The 22,677-nt window shown below is 41.5% G+C and overlaps 1 protein-coding gene across 6 annotated transcripts in view; it reads left to right on the forward strand.

The window, feature by feature from the left end:
- Nhsl1 (NHS like 1) overlaps positions 1-22,677 on the forward strand; it is a 219,084-nt gene that overhangs the window by 97,188 nt on the left and 99,219 nt on the right. For 2 of the 6 annotated variants that reach the window (XM_074073600.1, XM_020179422.2), the window contains exon 1: positions 11,724-21,940. The exons of the other annotated variants lie outside the window; for them this stretch is intronic. Coding sequence is in view for 1 of the 2 variants with exons in the window: in XM_020179422.2 (XP_020035011.2) it covers positions 21,925-21,940 (16 nt within the window). In the remaining variant the exon portion in view is untranslated. Of the gene's footprint in view, positions 1-11,723; positions 21,941-22,677 lie in introns of those variants that run through there. 6 annotated transcript variants of the gene reach the window in all.

The raw sequence follows: 22,677 nt of genomic DNA on the forward strand, positions 1-22,677 counted from the left end.
TGAATTGTTAAACTCTGAAATGATTTCTGCATGTTGTGGCCTGGCAGAGCCCAGTAGGGAAGTTCTGTTTAAGAATTACAAAGGAGCCCAGTGCAGACATTGCCAAGGATGGATTTTGTCTTCCCTGTATCACAGTCTCCTCCTGCCCAGAGAAACCTTGCTAAAATCTCTCAGGAACCTGTTCTTCTTCTTCTTTTGGGAACCAAAGCTGCTAAAATGAGAGAGAATCACCTAAGCTACATATGTGCTTATGGGGACAGTAATTACGCTGTGCAGACTGAGAATTCCATGCAGTCCTTCAGGATCAACGTGTGTTAAGCCATTTGTGCATGTCTGTGGAACTGGAGCACAGAAGGGATGAGTTAGTATTCTTTGAAGATGTGAGTTGTTTGTTATGTCAAGAAGGTGGTCAACAGCAGTCCTGATACTGAGTTTGAAAATGTGGCCATTTAGTTCAGATGCTACATAGTTGCCAGGCTGGGAGAAGGCATCGGTGTATTCTGGCTGGAGCTGTGTGGTTCAGTAAGTCTGTGAACTTCACTTTTCTAAATCAGGAATAAGCTGCGGTTTTAGTAAATGGTTGGGTTGAGAGTTTGCAGGGTGGATACAGTAGTGCTGTGGTTGCAAGAGGGTGCAGTTTTGATTCCTTTGCCTTTGCTGAAGGTGGTTGCTTGCGACTTGTTTTGCTTTACCCCGCTGTCCAGTTTCTGTGAAAGAGTGTGTACATACTTGCATGAGCTTCCTCTGCAAATGGTTTATCTGTATTAACATTAAAGGGAAAGACACTGCGAGTTTAGACACTGGGTTTAGCTGGGAAACGAAGCAAGAACTGTACACTTGACTTGTGGAAAATAAAGAAGTCATTGTAAAGAACGGGAAACTTGTAAAGGAAGGGAGGACCGTTTATGTGATAACACTAACGGGGTGCCCTTTATCCTGTCATGTAGCAGGAGTTACAGGAGCCTTGTGAAGATAAACAGAGGCATAGACAGTGCATACAATTATAAAGTTCTTAGAAATAATGGGGCATGAGTAAATACTATCATTTTGACATTGAGAGTTAGAGGGAGTTCTTCAAAAGCTGCCTATCCATCAACGTTCAGGGTTTTCACACTGACTTACAAAAGAAAATTGGCTCCCAACTTTGACATACTGTCTCAGGGACTTCTTGTAACAGTTGGTCTTTATTCCTTGTAATTCTTTCTTTTAGAAAAATGAGGAAGTGACATTTGTTTACAGTAGCAGATCAAAAGAGGCAAAGTTCTTAAGAAAAATTATGCAGGATTGAAGTTTTTTTTCTTAGGAGCATCAAAGAGCTGAAACTCTAGCCAGGGTTATTGATCAGTCCTAAGAGTACCCAATGGCCACATTAGGATTTGGTTGCAAATAAATATGCACTGAAGGCCTATTGGTTTGAAGGGAATGTGTCCCATCTTCTTTATCTGACCACCCAGACCACATGCGACCTGTTTCGCTTTTCTTTTAGGTCGCCCCTGCAGCCCCCCACCAGACACGAACATGTTTTGTTTTTCACAGATCTCTAAAACCCAGCTCTCCTTCCCCCTCCCCACATTCATATGCTACCTTCAAGCTTGACAGCTACAGCTTGACAAATCAACTTTGTACCTGTGGGGTCTGGATGGCAGGAAGGCTGGTTCTGCACCTCACCCCCCAGCAGTTGCTTCAAGGCCAGACTGTTTGTTCCCTGCCCACTATCTGTAGGTAATACTGCTTTGCATAATTAGCTCACTGGATCACTGCTACAAGACACACATTCATTTTCTACCACAGAAGGTCTTTTTATAATGAATTGCTTGCTGAATTGATCATCAGCATTATAATAAAAGTTTTTAAGTGGTTACTCTTGTGGATGTCTATCAGTACAGAAAACCCATACCTTTACAATTTAACTTTGTCACACTCAAGAAATTAAGGATAAAATAAGTGTTTCTTTATTTATTTATTTTGGTGATACTGGGGTTTGAACTCAGGGCCTTATGAGCCATATCTCCATCTCTTTTTGCTTTAGGTTATTTTTTTTTGATAGAGTCTTGAGTTTTTCCCAGGGTTGACCTCAAATTACAGTCCTTTTAACTATGGCCTTCTGGTCTCCCTCATAGCTGGGATCCCAGGCCTGTGCCATCATGTCTGACTTCTTTATTGTGAAGAGGGTTTCACTAACTTTTTGTCCAGGCTGGCCTCAATCAAAGCACCATCCTCCAGATCTCTGCCTCCTGCATAGCCGAGATTAGAGGAGTGCACTGCTGCCTCTGGCTTAAAATTTCTTTGAAGAGTCTTTTTATGAGATTAGAAATGACCAATATGCATTTTTCTAGTATCTGTGCCTAAAATATTGCCCCAAGATATGTGTTGATGTAGCAATCAGTAGGTTCTTATGCTTTTGTTACAGCACATTGTAAGTTTCAGACATTCTTATATTGACATTTGTACTCAAGGAGGTAAGAATGAATTGGATAACAGCAATAATTAGTGTGATATATATATTACATTCTTAGTGTGACATGATCCACCACCATAGCAGAGGATGTTTCAACATAATTATCCATAAAAATCAAGGGTGTGAAACATGTCTTCTTAAGTATTGATTCAGTGACTCCTGAGCTTTTTCATCCCATGCCTGTGTAGTAAGAAGGGGGAGTATAGTTGTAGAAGAGACAGTACACACTTTCCATGTGGAGTCGTGAGAGCATTTGTTGGAAGAATTCTCACTGAGCACTATATGCAGAGCATGGAGACACAGATCACACACCCTGAAGTCATGGACCTCACACTGAGGTAGAGGAGCATATAAGATGTCTAAGGTGTAGCTAAAGAAAACTAAAAAGTGTACCATGAATGGCTTGGAGGAGGAGAATGTTTTCATGTTTTCCATGGTCTTCTGTCTGTCAGCACGGAATTAACAATATTTAATGAGCACTTGCTTTTTCTTCTTTAACCAGCACTACTGATCTTGGGGGGAAACTAATCACTGGTAGTATTTATTGTACCAAAAGACATGGAATAGTAATGGGGGCATCCTGTCAGTGAGTGGAGAGGAACATGTTTTGTCATATCCCTGACTTCTATTTAGCTGGGAGGAAATGATTGATGATCTTGGAGTTGACAGATCTGCAGATTGAGAGGGTGACATGCAAAGCCTTGTTTTAAATAAGGTTTTCATTTTCTCCTTCTGGACTTTATCATTTGACTTGGAAACGTGATCAAATTTGACTTGTTTGATTTTCAGTGCCCCCTCCTCACTGACTTCAAAATTGGTCAGAGATGGCCATTTTGTTTTCTTTTTGCCAGAACGAGCATCCAGTTCTTGGGTTCCCTCCCCAAGTACCATCCTTTCAAAAACTCAGCCTGAGTTATCAAGGGTAATGAATAATTCATAACACCAGATAATCACTTCTTGAGTGTGAGAGTTGGCTGTATGTAAAGTAATTTTATCCCTTGCAGAAAACAGGATCCTTGTGTAAAATTAGATTAGTAATGACTTGAAAGACCAAAAGCAGCAAGTTCAAGACCTGTTTCCATATAAATAACCAAATTTGAGACTTAAGAATAGTTTATAACATTAAGAAAAAAAGCATTGGCAAATATTATTAATGTAGCAATCCAAATTTGTGAGTAAAATTCATTAAGATTTATTTATTCTGAGGGTCACTCTGGATATTGGAAAAATAGCTAAATGGATTTGTCTTAAAAGGAGATAAGACAAATAACTATTCTCAGTGTAGTGAATGTGATATATTCCTTCTCAGCTTCCTACCAAAGTTGACATTCTGTGAAAGAGACAGAGAGTGCCACTTATTATTTTATCTGGTCCATTGAGATTGCCCTTATTTTTTTCTCTTTGAACTTGGCAATATCTCATGCCTTACTGCTTTGTTTCATTGCCAAGCTGCCCATTTTTGGTAAGTAAATTGTGGAAGTGCTATTGAAAAGATGTTTTCAGTATCCCTCCTTATTATGTTTAAAATTTTTGTGGACTTGGTTGGAGAATGAGACACCTACTTCGATTACTAGAAATACCTAGAAGAAGAACGCTAAAGAAATGACTTCTTTTGGGGCGTAGCTTTGGATAGGAGTAACTTGTGTTCTTTTCTACTGAAATGTCTTTGCTGAGTTATGAAATCCTTTTTGAGAATGTTCTTTACAAGAATTTCTAAAATATCTTTGAAAGACCCTACACATTTACTAGGGCTCATTATTCTGTTTCTTGCAGTTAGTATAGAATATTATATATTTCCATGTAATTTCAAGGGGTTTTCATATTAACTATAATATTTTCCATCAGATTAGAGTATTTGAAGACCTACAATTTTTCCTATGAAAGGCTTTAGTTTTTTTTTTTTGGGGGAGGGTGTTGCTATTTGGGTTTGAACTTAGGACCTCACACTTGCTAGGCAGGTGCTCTACGACTTGAGCCACTTACCACAGCCCTTTTCTGTGTTGGTTTTTTTGTTTGTTTGTTTTTGTTTTTGAGATAGGGTCTCCCAGAACTATTTGCCTGAGGCTGGTTTTGAACTTTGATCCTCCTGATCTCTGCCTCCCAAATAGTTAGGATTACATGTGTGAGCCACCTGTGGCGGACTAAGGCTTCAGCTCTTACTAGTCTTATTACCTAAAGGCCTGTTGTGCTTGTACCTACCTGTCTGTCCTCATATGGTTTACATTTTCACTTCCTCTTTCCTGGAATTCTGAGTGGTTGGTCAGTCCCCTGTCCTCTCTTGCTTCTCCATTCTTATACCCCTTTTATCCATCCTTGAGTCAGCCTATGGTGTTACTAGAATGACCTTTTGAAAATACAAATATAAAAAGCCTCTTGGGCTCCTCATTGTCTACAGACAGAGTCCACATCACTTAACTTGGTCTGGAACCTATGTCACCTGCCTCCCGTCTGTGTTCCAACCCCTTGAACTACAGTAATAGCATACAAGCCTATTACTCTCTCAGATATCTGCATTGCCCATTCCCTCCCTGAGCCAGCTGACTTCCTACTTAACCTCCTCAACTCCAGTTAAAACTCTGAGAAGTCCTCCCTAATCCCCTCAGGGCAGAGCTGATTACTCCCTTCTCTGTTATTTCTCCCAGTCTTCATCCCTTTGTAATTGCATTTATCTTGCTCTGGATTGTACTTACTTGTTTACTTGTCTGTGTCTTGAACTAGACTGTGAACTCTTTCAGGATAGAGACCTTTTCTTCTGTTTTTTTCCTCCAAAGGCTAAGTGCTCAGTAAACAGTGGCTGAGCAGGTGAGCGCAACTCATCCCAGGCTCTGTTAATGGTGGTGTTTGCACAGGCTAGTGCATAAATGCTTTCCAAATTAGCTTAAAGCACAGTGGGTTGTACATAGCTCTGTATGATTAGTATCTGGATTTTTTTTTAAGGGTGGCAAAAAAGAGGATTCACTTTGGAGGAACATAATTTCGGTGGCGCCCTGCTGTTGACTGTTGCTGTACTCAAGCTGTACATGTATGAGACAGTCTGTGGAAACATTTGATCGTGGCTGTTTTGGCCAGCTAGTGAAGTTGACTTTTGTGAACTGAGATGGGGTATAGTACGGATGGAGGAGGCTGAGCTCAGGAAGGAGAGGCTGCATGTTGCCTTTGCAGTCTTTGCTTCTTCTCACCAGGTTTCCCTGCTTTCACTTGTTCATCGTATCCGTGCTTGTGATGTCCCTTTTCCCCTGTCATAATACACAGCATCGTTGACCCTGTTGAGCATCAAAAATAAGTCACTGCTTGGAACCCTTGTTGGCTTTCCTTCTCACACAGTTTAACAGCCGTGTCTTGACAGTATTCCCTAAGACCTACATGCTCTGCCTCCATGTCTGTCACCCAGCTCTCCCCTCCTCCCGAGGCTAGGCTTCTTGTGGCTCTTACAGCAGCTGCAATGACCTTCATCTCCTCCAGCTCTTCTTTCTCCAAAGCACCTCTCCACCATCTAATATACTATGTGCTGTAAGGATTTATGTCAATATTATCTGTATCCTCCCATGAGAACTTAACCTCCAAGACAGGAGCGATTTGTGTTGATTTTCATAACCCACACTTTCCAAGCTGAGCAAGTTTGCAGATTGCTTGATGTGTTCCATGTCCATCACCTGCTAATTGTGTGACCTGGGACAAGTCACAGAATCTCTGTGACCTGTGGTTTTCATTTCTGTAAAATGGCATAATGCCTACTCATCCTGTGGGTTGGTAGCAAGTGCTATTTGTTGAATGGACAAGTGTTTGCTTTTTAGATACTGTGTTGACTTATATGTTGGATCTGGTTGTATTTAATGGTATAGGCTAGTGGATTGCAATCTCTTCACTATCAATAATCAGCTGAGTCAGAAGCATAGCGTACACTCTCTTACAGAATTTTTAGTAGAGAAATAAGTATTTTGGGAGTACTTGTATAACCCAGGCAGCTCAAGTGGCAGCTATCACTTACTTGTAATCCTCCAAGGAATTTATACTCCAGTGTTTGTACCAAATCCTGAAATGAATAATATGATAAATTGAAAGTCATATCTGAATCAGTCAGCCCATCCTTAATTATTAACAGTAGCTAATATTTAGTGAGTGCTTATCAGGGCTAGACACTAGTAATGACACTTTACGTGAATTAACTTATTTAATAGATGTCTGGATAGCATAAGTGTTCAATAAAAATACTAATTGATTTGATAAGCAAGAAAGGATCAGATCATTAGAAAGAACTGAAAACTGGGCAGACGGGTAGAACTGGGGCAAGACAGAGGACCAAGCCTAATGCTTCAGAAAGAAATGTCATTGGTAGTACTGGGGCGTTCTGGGGTCATGGACTCAGTAACATTTGGTTTAAGGGCAAACACTGTGCATGGAGAGTATTTGCGTTTGTCCTTTCTTCTTGATTTGCAGCTCTTTAAAGTCTTGCCTGGGTCTCATCCAGTGTCTTGTATCTTGCAGTATAATTACACAGTTATTGTGGGACTAGATGGTGGCAGCAACATCGTAGAAAAACTGCTCTGGGCCCTAGATGCCAAATGGGTTGGAGAGGGAGGTCCTGGAACCAGGTCATGCAGGGGCTGTGGTCGTGAGAAGGTACAAAGTACTGGGTAAAAGATTATGTAGACATGTGAGGGAAAGCAGTTATGAAGACTACTCTGTTAGGCTCTCTTTATTAGGGGACCAACAGATGTTAATGATTACTGGTCCCTGAAGCAGCAGCATCTGTGATGTTCAGAGGTAGTTAAACTTGCTTGAGCTTTATGAAGTAGGGTGTGCTGTTTCCCCACATTTCCAATCTTCCTAATTAAAGGTGTGTTTGGGGTGCCTACTGTCTCAGAGCATGTGATTACAAACCTCTGAATAACCCACACCCCCGATGTTCATATACACAGCTATTCTGGGTGTGAGGCTGGAGACATCTGTGTCCATCTCAGCCCATGCCACCCTCCTCATCCTCACTGTGCCATCAAATTCTGCACTTCAGAGCATCCCCTGTCATTTCAGGAGGGACATTTGATGACTGACCAGTTTTCATGGACATTCAGCCAACCATTATTTATTTAGTTCTTTCTGAAACCTGTTATTGTGCTGTCTTGTCCCACTTCGTTATTCAAACATGCATGGTGAATGATGAGTGCTTGCCTGGCCACACCGTCATCTGAGACCATCTTTCCCAAGAAAGAAGGCAGTGGTGGTGGTGGGGGGTTACTCATCAAGCTGGGGTTCCCAGCTGGCGCATCTCATGTCAACACCACCACCGAGCAGACGCATTCCCCGTATGCAAGGAACTTTTTGATGTGTGAGTCACATGGTGGACACATTGTGGGTTCTTGGGTTTGAAGGTTCCTCGCATATTAGACTTTGTATAGATCAACCTTTGGAGAAAGTCACACTCCCAGATGCGCTGTGAAAATGGCTTGAGTTGGGAGGATACCTGGAGCGGCCTAGCCCATGGCTTTTCCTGGAGCAGGTACTCATTAAGGTTGGAAAGCAGAGGGACTCTACCCTGCCATTTGCATGCCCTCTTATTTCTGGAAAAGACTATGTTGGAAAGAAGGTGGTAAGAAACCAGGGCAGAGGAGGGCATGAACTGCCAGCAGAGAAGAGATAAGGAGTCTCCACTGCTGTGTTCTGCTTTCCTGTTGCTAAGGGATTTTTGATCCCATCCTCTAAACCAATAAAGTTTTGGTGGTCTCTGAGTGTGCTGCTTATATGATGAGTTGTGCACTTTGATTGTTTCAGTTGTGTTTTTAAGGCATAGCTTAAGAAACTTTCTCTACATGGTTAAAGAGTGTGGAACAAAGATAAAAGCTCACCAGTCACCGCTTAAAATTATTCTAGTGGTGCAAGACAGTGACAGGTATGGGTTCAATGTATCTCTATCCTTCTTGAAGGAAACTCAGCCACAAACAGCTGAGATTTCAAAAAATATCACTTCATTTTTGTCTTTTCCATCAACTTGAAAAGAGAAAATAAGAATAAATATATTTTGTTGGTGGTACAGTTCCCTCCCCTCTGTTCGCTTTTACTTTGTAACCAGAAACGCCTTGCTGATGTAGAAGCTGCCTGCCTGGTGTTTCTGGATTACATTTTGAGATAAGCCAGAATTCGTACCTGAGCACAGGTGTGTATTGCTTTGGCCTTGATTGGTAGAGGATTCTTTTACAAAGCATACAGAAGACAATTGGTGAATTTACCTTGGTGGTGGTTGTGGCTGGCACTAGGTTTCGTTGCTGTGATCATCTCACCTGATAGTTTTTTATTTACATAATTTTTTTTTTACCAATAGAAAGTACATAGAGTGCTTTGGACTTCCTGGAAAAAGAACTTTGATTTCTACCAGAAGGTAATTTTATTTCTGAGTTAATCAGCACACCGTAGTTCTATTAAAAGATGGTTTAAATAATTTTTCCTTGTTAGCCTCCCACAAGTGCAGTTGAGTGTACTTTGATTGAAATGCCTGAGTAGCATTCTGCCCTAAGGGTCCCACCCAGGTCTGGGCTATAAGCAAATTTTGAGGTGACTTGGGCCATGATTGCTGCTGTCTGGAGCTTGAGAGGGTAGGACTTCTGTCCTGCAACGTTCCTGTGGACTGTCAGCTTGGCCGCATCCCACACTCAGGGATGTGTGCTGTGTCATTCAGCTGACCTGTGTTCTTACGCCATTGTAACCAGGAAGGGTCGTGGTGACTCACTGGAGAAATCTTGACGGTTATGTTCCAACTCTAATAAAGGTTTGAACAAAAATCAAATTAGCAAATATTTTCTTTAGCTTCTGAGACCATTGAGCTCGTTTTCTCTATAGTAAATGCTAGTTTCAAATGCTATATAGTTCTGCAGTGGAACTATGATGTGAATGTTGAATTTTTTTCAGTGCCCAAGAAGTTTAATTACAATTGTTTTAAGTCAGAGACTTTCCAAAGTTTTGCTTCTGTCTGGAGTAGTAAGTACAATTCACATTGGTTTCCAGTCCACCTGTGTTCATGTGTGGCAACACACAGAAGTTTTGTGAAACTACCTACTTTTCCTGTATGTCTGCATGTGATACTCTTTATTCTCCCCTCTGTTTTGTTTTATTCCACTTTATTAAACCAAAAATGGCAGTATTAACCTAGTAAGTTGGCTTTATGCCTCCTGATTAGGTGAGAGTCTTCGATGGGCAAACTGGGGCTGTCAACGAACTTCACTTCTTTCAGTGGGGTTTCTTATGCTGTGTGCCGATAACTCATTCCTGATATGCAGAAATTCAGCTGTGATGGAGTTTGTGTGCAAGTCACGTTGTAGAAAAATCTGGCATACTACAGGTACCTTGAGATGCAGTGTTGATTAAGGCTGCAACTCAGAAAACCATCTGTCTGAAAACCAAGTTGTGACAGCAGGCACTTAAGCCTTTATCTGCCAGTGTTTCCATCTGTGCCTCTAGTTTAGGACCATTCAGGTGTGTAAGAAATAGTTCTTGAAAACTGGCAGCAGGGCCAGGTGCTGTGGCTAATGCCTGTAATCCTAGCTACTTGGGAGGTGGAGATCAAGAGGATCACTGTTTGAAGCCAGCCCTGGGCAAAAAGTTCATGAAACCACTATCTCTACCAGTAGCTGGGCACTGGGGCACTCTGTTATCTCAGCTACGCAGGAAGCGTAAATACGAGAATTGTGGTCCAGGCTGGCGTAGGCAAAAAGCAAAACCCTATCTCAAAAGTAACCTAGGGTAAAAGGGCTGGCGGTATGGCTCAGATGGTAGCGCACCTGCCTAGCCCTCTGCAAGGCCCTAACTTGAAACGTCATACCAACCTCCCCCCCCAAAAAAATTGGCAGCAGGACTGAGGGATTTTGAATGTGAGCCTCGCTACCTGCCATGGTGCAGTGTTGAAGAGCCTGCTGCTCTCAGGTGGACCCTAGGGGAAGCCTAGGAATAGCCAGGTCTGGCTAAGATCTGCTTTGTTCCTTTACATTTCTGTCACTGTGTTTACGCGCCTACCACCCATCCCCCATAGCGGCAAATTAGTTGGCACTTTTAGTCCGTGTTATTTTACTTTTGAGCCATTAGACTTGGTCTGTGTGTATTGGAGATCTTATGTCTTCAGTGGGAGAAAAGCAGTATTTTCTTTGAAACATAAAGTTGTTATAGAAAACTGGTACTTGGCTAGAGAAACTATTCTAATCTTTTTTTTTTTTTTTTGGTGGCACTGGGGTTTGAACTCAGGGCTACTTGCAAAGTAGGCTCTCTACTGGTTTGAGCCACACCTCCAGTCCATTTTGCCCCGGTTATTTTTGGGAAGATGAAGTCTCTGGAACTATTTACCCAGTTCCAACCTCAAACTGTGATCCTTCCAATTTCATCCTCCTAAGTAGCCACCAACTCTAAGACTACTTTTCTAAATTATGATCCTATTAATTATATGTTAGCTTGCATAAAATTCCTCTGGAAATAAACCTTTTACTTGTTGCCATTTCCATACAACAGAAACTTGACTGATTTACTTTTCAGAAAACTGAAACAATTCAAAATATTACCTTATTAACATCTTTTAATAGTGTACTGTACCTGCAGTGTGTTTTCGGGTCACTGTTCACACACTAATCTCATTTCATCGTGATGACAGTCCTGTGAGATGGGCAGGGCAGGTGGCATTACATCCTTTCATGGTGAGATGGCAGGCCCTGAAAGATTTGGTGACTTGCCAAAGTCATGTAGGTAGTAAATGGCATAGAATGAATTTCAATCCACTTCTTGTCCCACACTCTTTCCATGCTACTGCAGCAATTCTGCTCAACCAGCAAAGTACAGTTGGATTTTATTTGGTACCTGGTGTCACCGTGTATAGTCATTGAGGCTTGTCATTGTTGTAGTGCCCTCATGGCAACTGAGGACTGTAAGGAATTTTACCTTGTTGTGAGTGGAGCTCCATTGCCTTGCACTTTGCATGCAGTGACTGCTTTGTATTCCACTTTTGCTGTAAGACTTCTGCTTTTTACCATTAGTTTTTGTTCCTACCTCTTGTAGATCCCCTTCCTCTGTCTACTTGGGTGTTTCTGATTTGTGACCTTGTGCAGAGTGCCTGAGAAATCCAGTTTTCTCCGAGAGGACTGACCTGAAGACTAATGAGATCGTGAGCCACAATCCCAAGAGTCATGTCCTCTGGTCAGAGGCCATTGTGACTTTGATCTTAATGGATTGTTAGAAAAGTGGCCTTTGGGGCAGAGGGGAGGGGAGTGTGGGGGGAGAATGGGGAAAGGGGCTAGGGTTTTAAGTCAGGGCTTCACACTTGAGCCACACCTTCAGTCCATTTTGCTCTGGTTGTTTTGGAGATGGGATCTCGTGAACTAAGCCTGGGCTGACTTTGAACCATAATCCAATCCTCCTGATCTCAGCCTTCCAAATAGCTAGAATTATAGGTGTGAGCCACCAGCCCCCAGCTAGAAAAGTAGTCTTGATAAGCTGACGTTAATGTGATACCTAATTTTTTACAAATTTATCTGCTGATGGCATTGCTTTTAGCACCACTGAATAGGAGTAAGTTTGCATTCATGCTGTGCCCATGGCTGTATTTAGGATTCGGGTTCTTTTTGTGACTATGAAGTTGTAAGCAGTTCTGTGCTCCCTCTGCTTTTTCAGGTAGGGTTACAACCTGATACTGCACTGCTTCACTTACTAAGCAACTGTTGCTTTTCAGGCTTCAGTTTCACCAGTAACCACTTCCTCTAATAACACTGTGCCCTTCCCTCACCTGTCCCTCCTTCTCTTCTCGCCACCTGATACTCGGATGCCAAATTTCTCCCCCTAATTAAGTACTTTTTTGACAGGGTTTCCTTATGTAGCCAAGACTGGCCTAGAACTTGAGATCCTCCTGTCTCTGCCTCCTGAGTTCTGAGATTACAGGTGTGCACCACCATACCTCACCAAAATTTCTATTGCACATCTTTTTGGGGAAGAGGGGGAAGGCAGTACTGAGTTTTGAACTCATGGCCTAGCATTGCTAGGTATGTGCTGTGCCTCTTGAGCCCCGACCCCAGTCCTTTTAGTTGTTGTTCAGGTGGGGACTTGTGCTTTTATCTGGGCTGTCTGGACTGCAATCCTCCTACCTCTGCTCCCCGAGTAGCTGGGATTATGGATATGCACAACCACACCCATTCTCTATTTAATATCTGTCATCACATCATCTGCTTTAAAAAAAAAAGTCAAGACATGGTAAGGATAAGACATATTTCTATTATTTATTTAAAACCAATTCTCCACTAAACATTTTTGACCCACACTTCAAATAGCATTTGATTCTCATTAATACAAATGAGAATTATATAAAATATGAGAAAGCTGACCTGGGTCTGTTTTTCCATGAATTTCTCAATAAACCACAAATAACTCAGTGTGCAAATTTCACATGACCTTGTAATCGTCTGTATTAAATATAATCCCTATCTGAGGCCCACGGTAATTGCTCACTGGGGACTTTGACTTGTATGTAAGAAAGCTGTAAAATGTTTGAAAGCAGTTTAACAAATTAAAATTATGCCTCAAGAAATGAGGCAATTTTAATAAAATAGTTATCCTTTCATTTTCAGGACACTGGAGAATTGATCAAAGGTGCTTACTCCAGAGAGGAAGAGCTTCTGTACCTAACATAATGACTGTTGTCATTACAAAAATCTCACTGATAGATCTGTTACTTCTTTTGTTTTTGGCGGGACTGGGGTTTGAACTCAGGGCTTCATACTTTCACAATAGGTGCTCTACTGCTTGAGCCACTCCTCCAGTCCTCTGTTTCTTTTATGACGGAATAAAAATTTGAATACTGTTTTTTCTTTACCTAACTAGAGAAGCCAACTTAAATAATTGAGAGATTTTATTGAAGCAATGGCCCCATATTTCCCTCTCTGTGACATTTGAGAGCATTTCAATGAATATTTGTGTATAGTCACTAAATTGGAGGTGTGAACGTTCCAAGTTGAGTTACCTTGACAGCATGGTTAAGGCATTAAGGGCTGGGAAGAGCCTCAGAGCTAGTGCATCCCATCCCTGGTCTGACAGAAATGAAGCAACCCTGGACCTTGAGTTAGCTGGCTCAAGACCTCAGGACCAGCAGGGGGCCGGTGAGGCTTTCCTCCCCTCCTCAATGGAGTGGAGCATGCCTTCCTTTCCATGAGTTCCTTTAATTTTGACATTCCTGACTGCCCTGCAAAGGCCAAGTGACAGATTCCTTTGCTGACCTACAGAGCAGGCGTTGGGAGCCTTTTGTTTCCTCTGTGTCAGGCAGAAGACTCTCTAAGCAGATGTGCAAGGGACGAGCAACTTACTAACCATAGCAAAAGGGGAGAAGCATCAACCCTGAAAATAGGCTCTTGGTTGGGTGTCAGTTTTATCCCACTGAAAACCAAAATGCATTCTGTTTTTAAAGGATGAAAGGGAGGGGGAGAACAAACCCACCAGCCCAAGCTGCAGCTTTTCTTTTGTATGAACTGGAGTCCCCAGAGACGAGGCACACCTGCCTCCAAAGAAACAAACCCATTTTTAACTTTAAATTTGGTATTCTGTTTTTGACATGTAACCTTTTCCCTCTTGAGTGGCTGGAGATTTGTTTAGTTAATAGCTGAATTTGCAGAGATACATTGAATAAAAAGAGAATGTAAGTAAATCCCAGTTTAAGTACGTAAGTTACTTCGGTTGGAATTTAACTTTTCTGACATTAAGCTAGAGAGAGAAATCAAAAAAGGAAAGAGCTCTCTGCTCGTGTTTTGGCATGATCAAGAGAAAGACAGAAAGGAGCTGTGTGTTTGTGGGATGTACTGTGCCCCATAGACCTTGTCACTCTGTCATTATCATGTACTGTGGCGTGCACTCCACCCCTGAAATTGGTCTACCAATTTGAAGAATCATTTTCTTGCTTATTTTTAAACTCCTAAGGACAGAGGAAAAGACTGAAGGAGTCTTAACTGCTGTGGTTTCCTGAAACCATCACCGTTTATAAATCCCATGGATCCTGGAATAACTTCGCTACTCCTGAAGTTTCAAAACTGCCTGGCTGCTTAGGAGATTTGGCAGTTGAAAGGGAAACGATTAGCTTCTTCCTTGACATGTCACCACAGTTAAATTGGGTCAAAAGTTGGTGAATGTGATGATTTCAGAAATAAACTACCTTTTTATAGAAATCCCCCAGTTCTTTACAGAGCTCTGAGTTTTTCAAATATGTAGTTGGTTTCAAAACAAAATATTTTAAGTTTTTAAGCCTCAAGGACCTTAAATATTAGAATAATATTCCGTTTTTTGTGTGGAAATCATCAGGATTATGGATGTTTTAATTTGGCATGCTGTATCTTTCTATTAGTATCTTCATGTATTTTTCTTTCTGTCTTTGCTTGATGATTTAAAATAGTTGTCCAGTTACTGTATCTGGCTGTGAGCTTTTTATTAACACATAACTCTGGTCCAACTTGGGGTTCTCCTAGTTGACTGATACATGAACTTGAATAATTCCAATTTGTAGGCTGGCTGATTTAGGACAGTTCTATAGATGAAAGAATTGTATCTGTTTCTTTCATTGAATGTTGGTTATTTTAACTTCCTCAGATAACGCAGATACTTAGGAGGAAACGATACAAATTGCCTTTTTTTTAGGTTAGCTATTGGGGGTGTGATTGCCATTGATCTGTGTATTTGGGGAGTCAGTCTCTGAAGGAGCACATTGATAAAATGTACAGCATGAAAGTGCAGGATGCTGTATCTTTTCTGTGTGGTAATTAGGTTATTTAGGTTTTTTAACCTAGACTATCCAAAATATGACGCGTGCTTTTAGGCACAGTTACAATGGCAGAGCAGTTTTTCTTCTCTTTATAATGTATCTCATTATTAAGCAAGGGGTTTGGAATCATTGGTATGACATCTCTTGGTGTCCTCCCTGCAGCTGGACGGGTGTACCAACATCAATATTTTTGTAATAGTTACTTCGAGAAAAACTCTTTCCCTTCCCACTTCCATCATTCTTTAAGTATTTAACTCAGACAGAATGAGGGTGGCGAAAACTGCTTTTCCATCTTGCTCTGGTGAACTTACCTGATGGAGAATGGCGTCTGGATTTGTGTGTCAGAAAATGAGACCAAAGAAATGGTGATTTATAAAATTTGTATCATAAAGTTGAGCTATTGGTGATCATGACTTACTTATTCGCTTCCCAAAAGGTTATTTTTATTTTTAATTGTACAAATTCATGGGGTACAATTTGGTACTTGTATATGGTGTGAGTGACTTTTTAAATGAGTTTAATATAGTTAAATGTAGTGAAAAAGTATCCACTCATTTAATTTTAAGAAGTATATTAAGTATTTTTATGATTTTTCACAGGAATTAATGTGGTATTGGATATGTATTTTGAAGGATTTTACACATTGCCTATTATTTGCTTTTGGATATAATAATGAAGTAACAACTCTGATTTTATGTGCTTGTACTACAAATAGTGATCATGTTGTATGTACCTTGCAAAGCATCAAAAGTTAAGTGTGATTGCGCAGCTCTGTGCTTTGAGCAATGGTGACACTGTGATAACTGGATGTATAAAGTTCTGTGTCAGTGTACTGCAAGGTTGAGATTGAGTCTGCTGCTGGAGAGGGGCCTTGTCCAAGGAGACATTGAAGAAGCAAACAAATGGGTGGGGTGGGGCTGCATTCCAGACAAAGGAAATCATAGCCTGATCAAGGATAGCTGGGGTGGGAGACCATATGGAATAAGGCACAAAGCCTACCAAAGGGACCACTTAAGGGGGTGTGTCCAGAATAGTTTGCAAAATGAATTGCATCCAAGTCCAGAAGAGCTGTTATTGCTGGATGAGGGGTTTGGGATTTATCATTTTCTTGTGTTTTTACATAAGTGGCAGTATGATTTTGTTTTTCTTCCAATGGGGAGAATGGAGCAATTGGAGTTCTTTCAGAAAGATTAGTAGGTATGAAAGTGGATTAAGAGGTCTGATTTAGTAAGAAAACAAGATAAATAGAATGGCCATAAAAGTGCCAAGGAGTGTTCTAGGTTATAGAAATATCTCAGCCATGGCTAACGAGGTATAACTTCAAGGCCAATTGGCTCCATTACTTCTAGGCCTATGGCAAGGCAGAAGCATCATAGTGGAAGGCCATAGTAGAGGAAAGAAACTCACTTGATAGCAGCCAGGAAGAAGAGAGTGAGAGAAGAAGGAATTAGGGTTAAAATACATTCCTCAAAGGCAAACTGCGCATGACCTGCTTCCACCAATTAGGCCCCACCTTCTCATAGTCCATTCAGCCGAGAACTCATCAGTTGATGAATCCATTGATGAAGCTAGTGCTTTTAATGTACAATCACCTCTCAGTAGCACCATTGTCTGGGGACCGAGCCTTCAATACATGAGCCTTTATCAGGACACTTTATACCTAGACCATAATATTCAGCCATTCAGCCTGTGACCCCCCCAAAGGCTCATGTTCATCTCATAATGAGAAAATGCATTTAGTTCATCTTCAAGAGTCCCAAAAGTTCAACATTGTTCAAAAGTTCAAGTCCAAAATCTCCTTTGAGATTCAAGGCAACTCTATTGTGAGCTCCTGTAAAAATATAAAACCTAGTTACAAATTTCTAACATACAGTAGCACAGAATAAGCATTTCCATTCTCAAAGGGAGGAATGGGTGCATAGGAAGGAGGGATGGGTCTAAAGCATATCACTGTGCTCCCAAAGAAGTGGGTGGGGGGTGGTTTACAGACTGGAACCCAGCAGGCAGCAGTGAGCTGTCAGGAGAGACTGGAAATGACCTAAACTAAGAGCCCAGGTCAACTTGGAGAGATTGTTATGTTCTGTGGGAAAATGGAACCCCAAAGGTTCTCTTCTACGTTTTGGTTATTAGGAGAGCTAGGATGCTATGAATAAGACCACACACAAATTTCATGGAAAGGAGCCAAATGAGGGTTACTTTCTTAGTAGCCATGTTAAGGAATCTAGACATGGCTGCAAAGAAAAAAAAAAAGTGAATGTAATTGTAAGAACCCATTCAGGAGAGCATATCTTAAAATGGCGAATTAGGGCAACACTTCATTCAGGCAGGAAATAGAGTGAATGTGTCTACCTGAGGCCAGACTCCATCAGAGAATCTCAGCGAGGCACTTACTTGCCCACTTGCCTTGGAACACTGTTGTTAGTTTGTGTTCTGAATGGTGACCCAAGACACAGGTATTTCCAAAGAGACACATGACAGCAAAGAGGATGAGAGGATGCTCTTGGATCCAAGTAGGCCAGGTCTGGCTCCAGAGTGCAGAAAAATGAAATAGGATACAGGTTCAGATCCTGTGAAGAGGAAAAAGCATCCAAAACAAAGAACTGTGCTCCCGATTTCCTTGTCTACAAGGTGGCCAAACTGGGGGCCCCAGAACAGTGAACTAGTTTTTAACTAATCAGGGAGGGGCTGGTGGTGAAGCTCACTAGTAGAAAGAATGTTTAGTATGCATGAGGACCTAGTTCAATCCCTAGCACCAATAAGCAAATAAACAACTAGCTAAACAAAAAAGGAAATGGACCAATTTAATGTTAAAATGCTTTTTTTTTTAAATTCTTGTCTTTTTCTCTTGTGCCTGTGGCATTGTCAAAAATGTATAAACACCCCAGATTGAGTCCTTAAAACTTGGGGAAATTTAGTTGGGTAATTAAACTTCCATTCTGAAGGTCACAGGTATCATCCAGCAAACTGGATTAACCTGGTCATTTTCTTAAGGATGTCAGAGGGTTTTAGCATCTTCATTCTCTTCAATACAGGGAAAGAGAGGGCTGGAAGTGTGGCTGAAGCAGTAAAGCCTCTGCCTCACAAGTGCAGAATCCTGAGTTCAAACCCTAGTACCATCACTCATCAATATAGGGAAAGAGAAAGCACCAGTGGTTGCTCCTATGTCTTTGGGCTCCTCTGACTTGAAAAGCTCTCTGTGCTTCAACAGCCTGTCTAGGCTGCCATACAGGTATGACAAAGGTAGAAAGGGATACTTTCTCGCTGATGAGAAACAAACCCTTGAAGGGTGTGGAGAAGGGCTTTTCCATCTTTCACTGCATTTCTGGTAGGAGGAAGACTCAGGATATTTAGGAGAAGATATGCTGTTTTTCTTCTAATTTTGTTTTGTGTTTTGCCAGGCATGAACCATAATTTTGAACCAATCTAGACTTAGGATTCTATGTGTTATGCAAAGTAATTCTTAACTTATCCTCCTCTTTACTATTTTATTAAAAGAAAAAAATTCTCGCACATAAGTAAACTAGCACTGTAGGGCTTTGGAAGATATTATTCTGAAAAATTTTGGCTGTGAATGTGGGTTACCACTCCCTGTTACAGAGATGGTAATGTTAAACTTTAGCATGATGTTGGATGTTGTAATCCTACAGGGCAGAAAAGTGGTTGCTGCCCTAGTGTCAGGGTTGACAAAGGCAAGACCTTTGTCCTGTCCGAAGGGCCGTAAACTCAGCCTGTGCATCACCCTGCCCTGGGACTTCCTCCAGGCAGCATCCTCAGTATGTTTTTCAGTCTCAGTAGCAATGATCACTAGTGGTAGATGATATCATCTCAATAGATACTTCTTATTTTTTCCCAGAGTTTGGGCAGTGTAATTTTCATGGTTGATGTCTCAGATGTATACAGTTGTCCGCTGGTCACAATCAAGGGATTATTAAAGCATGCTAATCTTTTACTATATATTCATCAGAGTCTATTCCATTTCTACTGCTTGGGTGGAATGCTATGAACTTTACAGTTGGTAACACCTGCAGTTTTGCTAATTTAATATGATGATATTTGTGTTGTTAGGGAGTGTTATTAGAGTAATACTTTGTTTCAAGCAAAAATTTACCTCAGTACAAGGGTGTGGAAAAAATAGATTATAAGTGCATGTAAGCTCACATTGAAGTCAATTTAAAAAGAAAAACAAGTTATGCCTCTTTTCCCATAATAATTATTGCCTTGTTAAATGGGTTGGTTTGCTGGGGTTGCTTTTCTAGGTCACCTCAAATGTGGTGGCTTGAGACAAAAAAGGTTTTTTCTTTCACACTTCAGGAGGATGGAGTCTGAAGCAAGGTGCCGAGTGGTTATGCTTTCTCTCTCTGAGGGCGGGTGGGAATCCTCGCCTGCATGCAGCAGGCCCATCTTCACCTGATCTTCTTGGTGTTTTGTGTGTTCTTTCCTCTCTTATTTTAGGACACTCTTAGTGGCCCATCCTAACCCAATAGTATCACTTCACCTTCACCTTTTCCTTAATTATACCTGCAAAGACCCTATTTCCAAATAAGGTTGCATTCTGAGGGTAGACATGAATTTTGGGTAGACACTGTTCAGCTCACTACATTAAATTACAGCTGTTTTAACCTAGTTAACAAGAGTAGCCTAATTAGATGACAGTGGGAGAGAAACTGTCACTGGTCATTATTAGTTTTGTGCTTTCTTCCGTTGTATAGCTTATTACCTCTCTCTGCTGAGTATGGAGCCCAGGGCCTCACACATGCTAGGGAAGTGCTCTACCATTGAGCTACACCACTCTACTCATCTGTTGTACTAAACTGCGAAGTGGCAGACTCACTTTTTTCTTGTGACCTGGCACAATGCACCTAACAGTGTGTGTGTGTGTGTGTGTGTTTTCATACCAAAAAAATTAACAGCAGGATGGAATCTTAGAGTTTGGACCCAACCTTATAATCTTCACGTTGACAGAGAATGATTTGCTACAGAGACCAGATAGATAGTGATATGGATGCGACTGGAATCAGGTTCTCTTAGTGTTCTTTCCCGCATGTAAACTCACCAACTCACCACTACTAAAATAGTTGATGAGTAATCTTAGAGTGCTGTTAAATACCCACCACCACTCCAGGCTCTGTGTATGAGGCCGTATTCAAAGGGCTTCCCTCCTCCAAGTAGGAATTTCTCTGTGTGCAATTTAAAAAGTTGAATCGAACTCAAATAACTCCAGGAATATCTTTGCAATTTGTACATTACATGCAAGGCTGCCCAAGACAGGAGCGGGCAGAGGATGCCTCCAGTCCACCATGGAGAGGGTCACTTGCTGAGATGGAAGAAGCCTAGTCAGGAGGTCTGGGTTTGTCATGGGTAGTTAGATGGGCAAATCACTTCATGGCTTGCTAAATGAGATGAAAAGTTCTGTTGTAAGCGTTAAGATCACAGGTTATCATTCCACATTCAGTTTTTTTCTTTACATCCTAACTTGCTTCTGATGAGGGACTTCATCTTGTATTTCCTTCCGATCACAGTGTGATGACTTCCTCAGGGTAGGTGATACAGGATGGTGAAGAGAAGAAACTCTATCAGGATCTGTTGAACTAGATAGTGGAAGCCAAAAGAGTACAGAGCATGTATATTGCATGGCAAGGTTACAGCCAGTGCTCCAGCACACAGATAGATGGATTAGTTGTATGAGTCAGTTTCCTGTATCCTGTGGAGTCCAAAGGAAGACCAGCCAGCAACAGTGGCCAGTGAACAATGGCCACTTCCTGCAGCAAGAAGACTCCAGAATCTACTTTGGGGAAGGCCCATAGGGCCACGCAGGGTTCAAAGACACTTTTAAATAGGGTGCCCCTGAGGCAATGTCTCTAGACTGTTTCTCTTCTTTTACTCTTAACCCATGTTAATGAGTTTACTGTCAAGAAGCCCTGAACTTGCTAGAGTGAGATTAGCTGTCTGGTGGAAGGGAAGAAGCTGAATGATGGTTACCATAGTTAGACATTCTAGGCTCTCATTGACTTTGGTGCCACAGAAGTGTCACAGTAGCACATGTCACGTTTTTATCCGAACACTTTCTTGGCAACTGTAGTAGTGATAGTAACAATGGTTTACCATTACGTATCGCGCTGAACGGACATCTCACCTACATTCACTCACTTCTGTAGGCTCGGACAGCTGTGTGCAACCTTTCATATAGTGTAAGTTATGTACAGAATGTGGGTTGATCCATGTCAGAGAAAAAAGGAGAGCATGTGACAGAGAAGCAACAGGGCCATCAAAGAACAGTAAGTCATAATTAATAGAAAACAGTGAAACTGGATCGAGTAATTTTTTTGTGCCGTTTGTCGATCACGTGAAGAGTCACATCTGCTGGAGTGGAAAATGCTGAGATCACACAAACAAATGGTTGGCTGCTTTTGGGCTGGTCTGCACTGGTCAGGATGAACCCAGGCTGCTAAGCCCCTTCCCTCCCCTTTCATCAGGATCCTGGGCTGGCTGCCGGTGTGAAATGACTGAGGAGAGCTAGGGAGGTGTCAGCAGCCCAGCCCAGAAAGCTGGGATTGGGCAGTGGCTTCCTGTAGTAACAGGGCTGGCCAACTGCCCTGCTTTGGCTCTGGCGGTGGCTGCTGCGGAGGTGGGTGGGAGACAGCTGTGCCTAGCACTGCAGGCTTCATAGGATCACAGAGCCCCAGCCCCTCCATGGAACTGCTGTAGAATGTTCTGCCTGAAAGGTGAGGGGGCTTTGGGTCCATTAAGGAAAATTGTCATGGTGTAGATTCCAGGGCAATCAGTTTGAGGGAGTTTTCTAAGTCTGAAAGTAAAAAAGTCATTGTTCTTTTTTTTGTTGTTGTTGCAAACAGGAAGAAAGACCTCCTGCTGGGGGGATGGAATTCTCTAGAAGTCAGAAAGGATATTTTCCTGTTTGAATATGTTTTGTATGTGTTTGGGTCATAGACAAAAATGGGGAAAAGTTTTAGAGTTTTAAAATTAGCTCAGCACTTATAGGGATAGTTTACAGTTGCACTGTGTGTCCTGTGAGAGGAGTTTGCATGTAATGAGTTGCTGGTGTACAAAGTTAGAATGAGGAGAAAGGGGGAAGGGATTCATTGCTTTTAAGCTTTAATGTGTGAGTTTGGGAATGAAGTCATTTTCATTGTAGAGCATACTTCTTGTTTTAGCTACATGAATTATAGCTGGTGAATAAATGTGTCTATGTAGTGATTCCCTGATTATTTTCTCTTTTCAGACCATTACTTTTTCCTTCAACTCCATTTTTTCTTCCTACTCTTAACATGATATAATTAATTTAGGCATATGAAAGTGTGTTTTCCTATGAGATGTTGAAATGAGGGCGGTGGGGTGAATTTCCTTGGAACTGAAGTAGACTGTTATGTTCACAACTTTCAGTGTATGTGATTCTGTTGATGGGAAACCCTTGGTAGCATTTCACTTTTTGGAAATAAGTGGT

Source organism: Castor canadensis, chromosome 1, assembly GCF_047511655.1.
Source record: "Castor canadensis chromosome 1, mCasCan1.hap1v2, whole genome shotgun sequence".
Classification (NCBI taxonomy): Eukaryota; Metazoa; Chordata; class Mammalia; order Rodentia; family Castoridae; genus Castor; species Castor canadensis.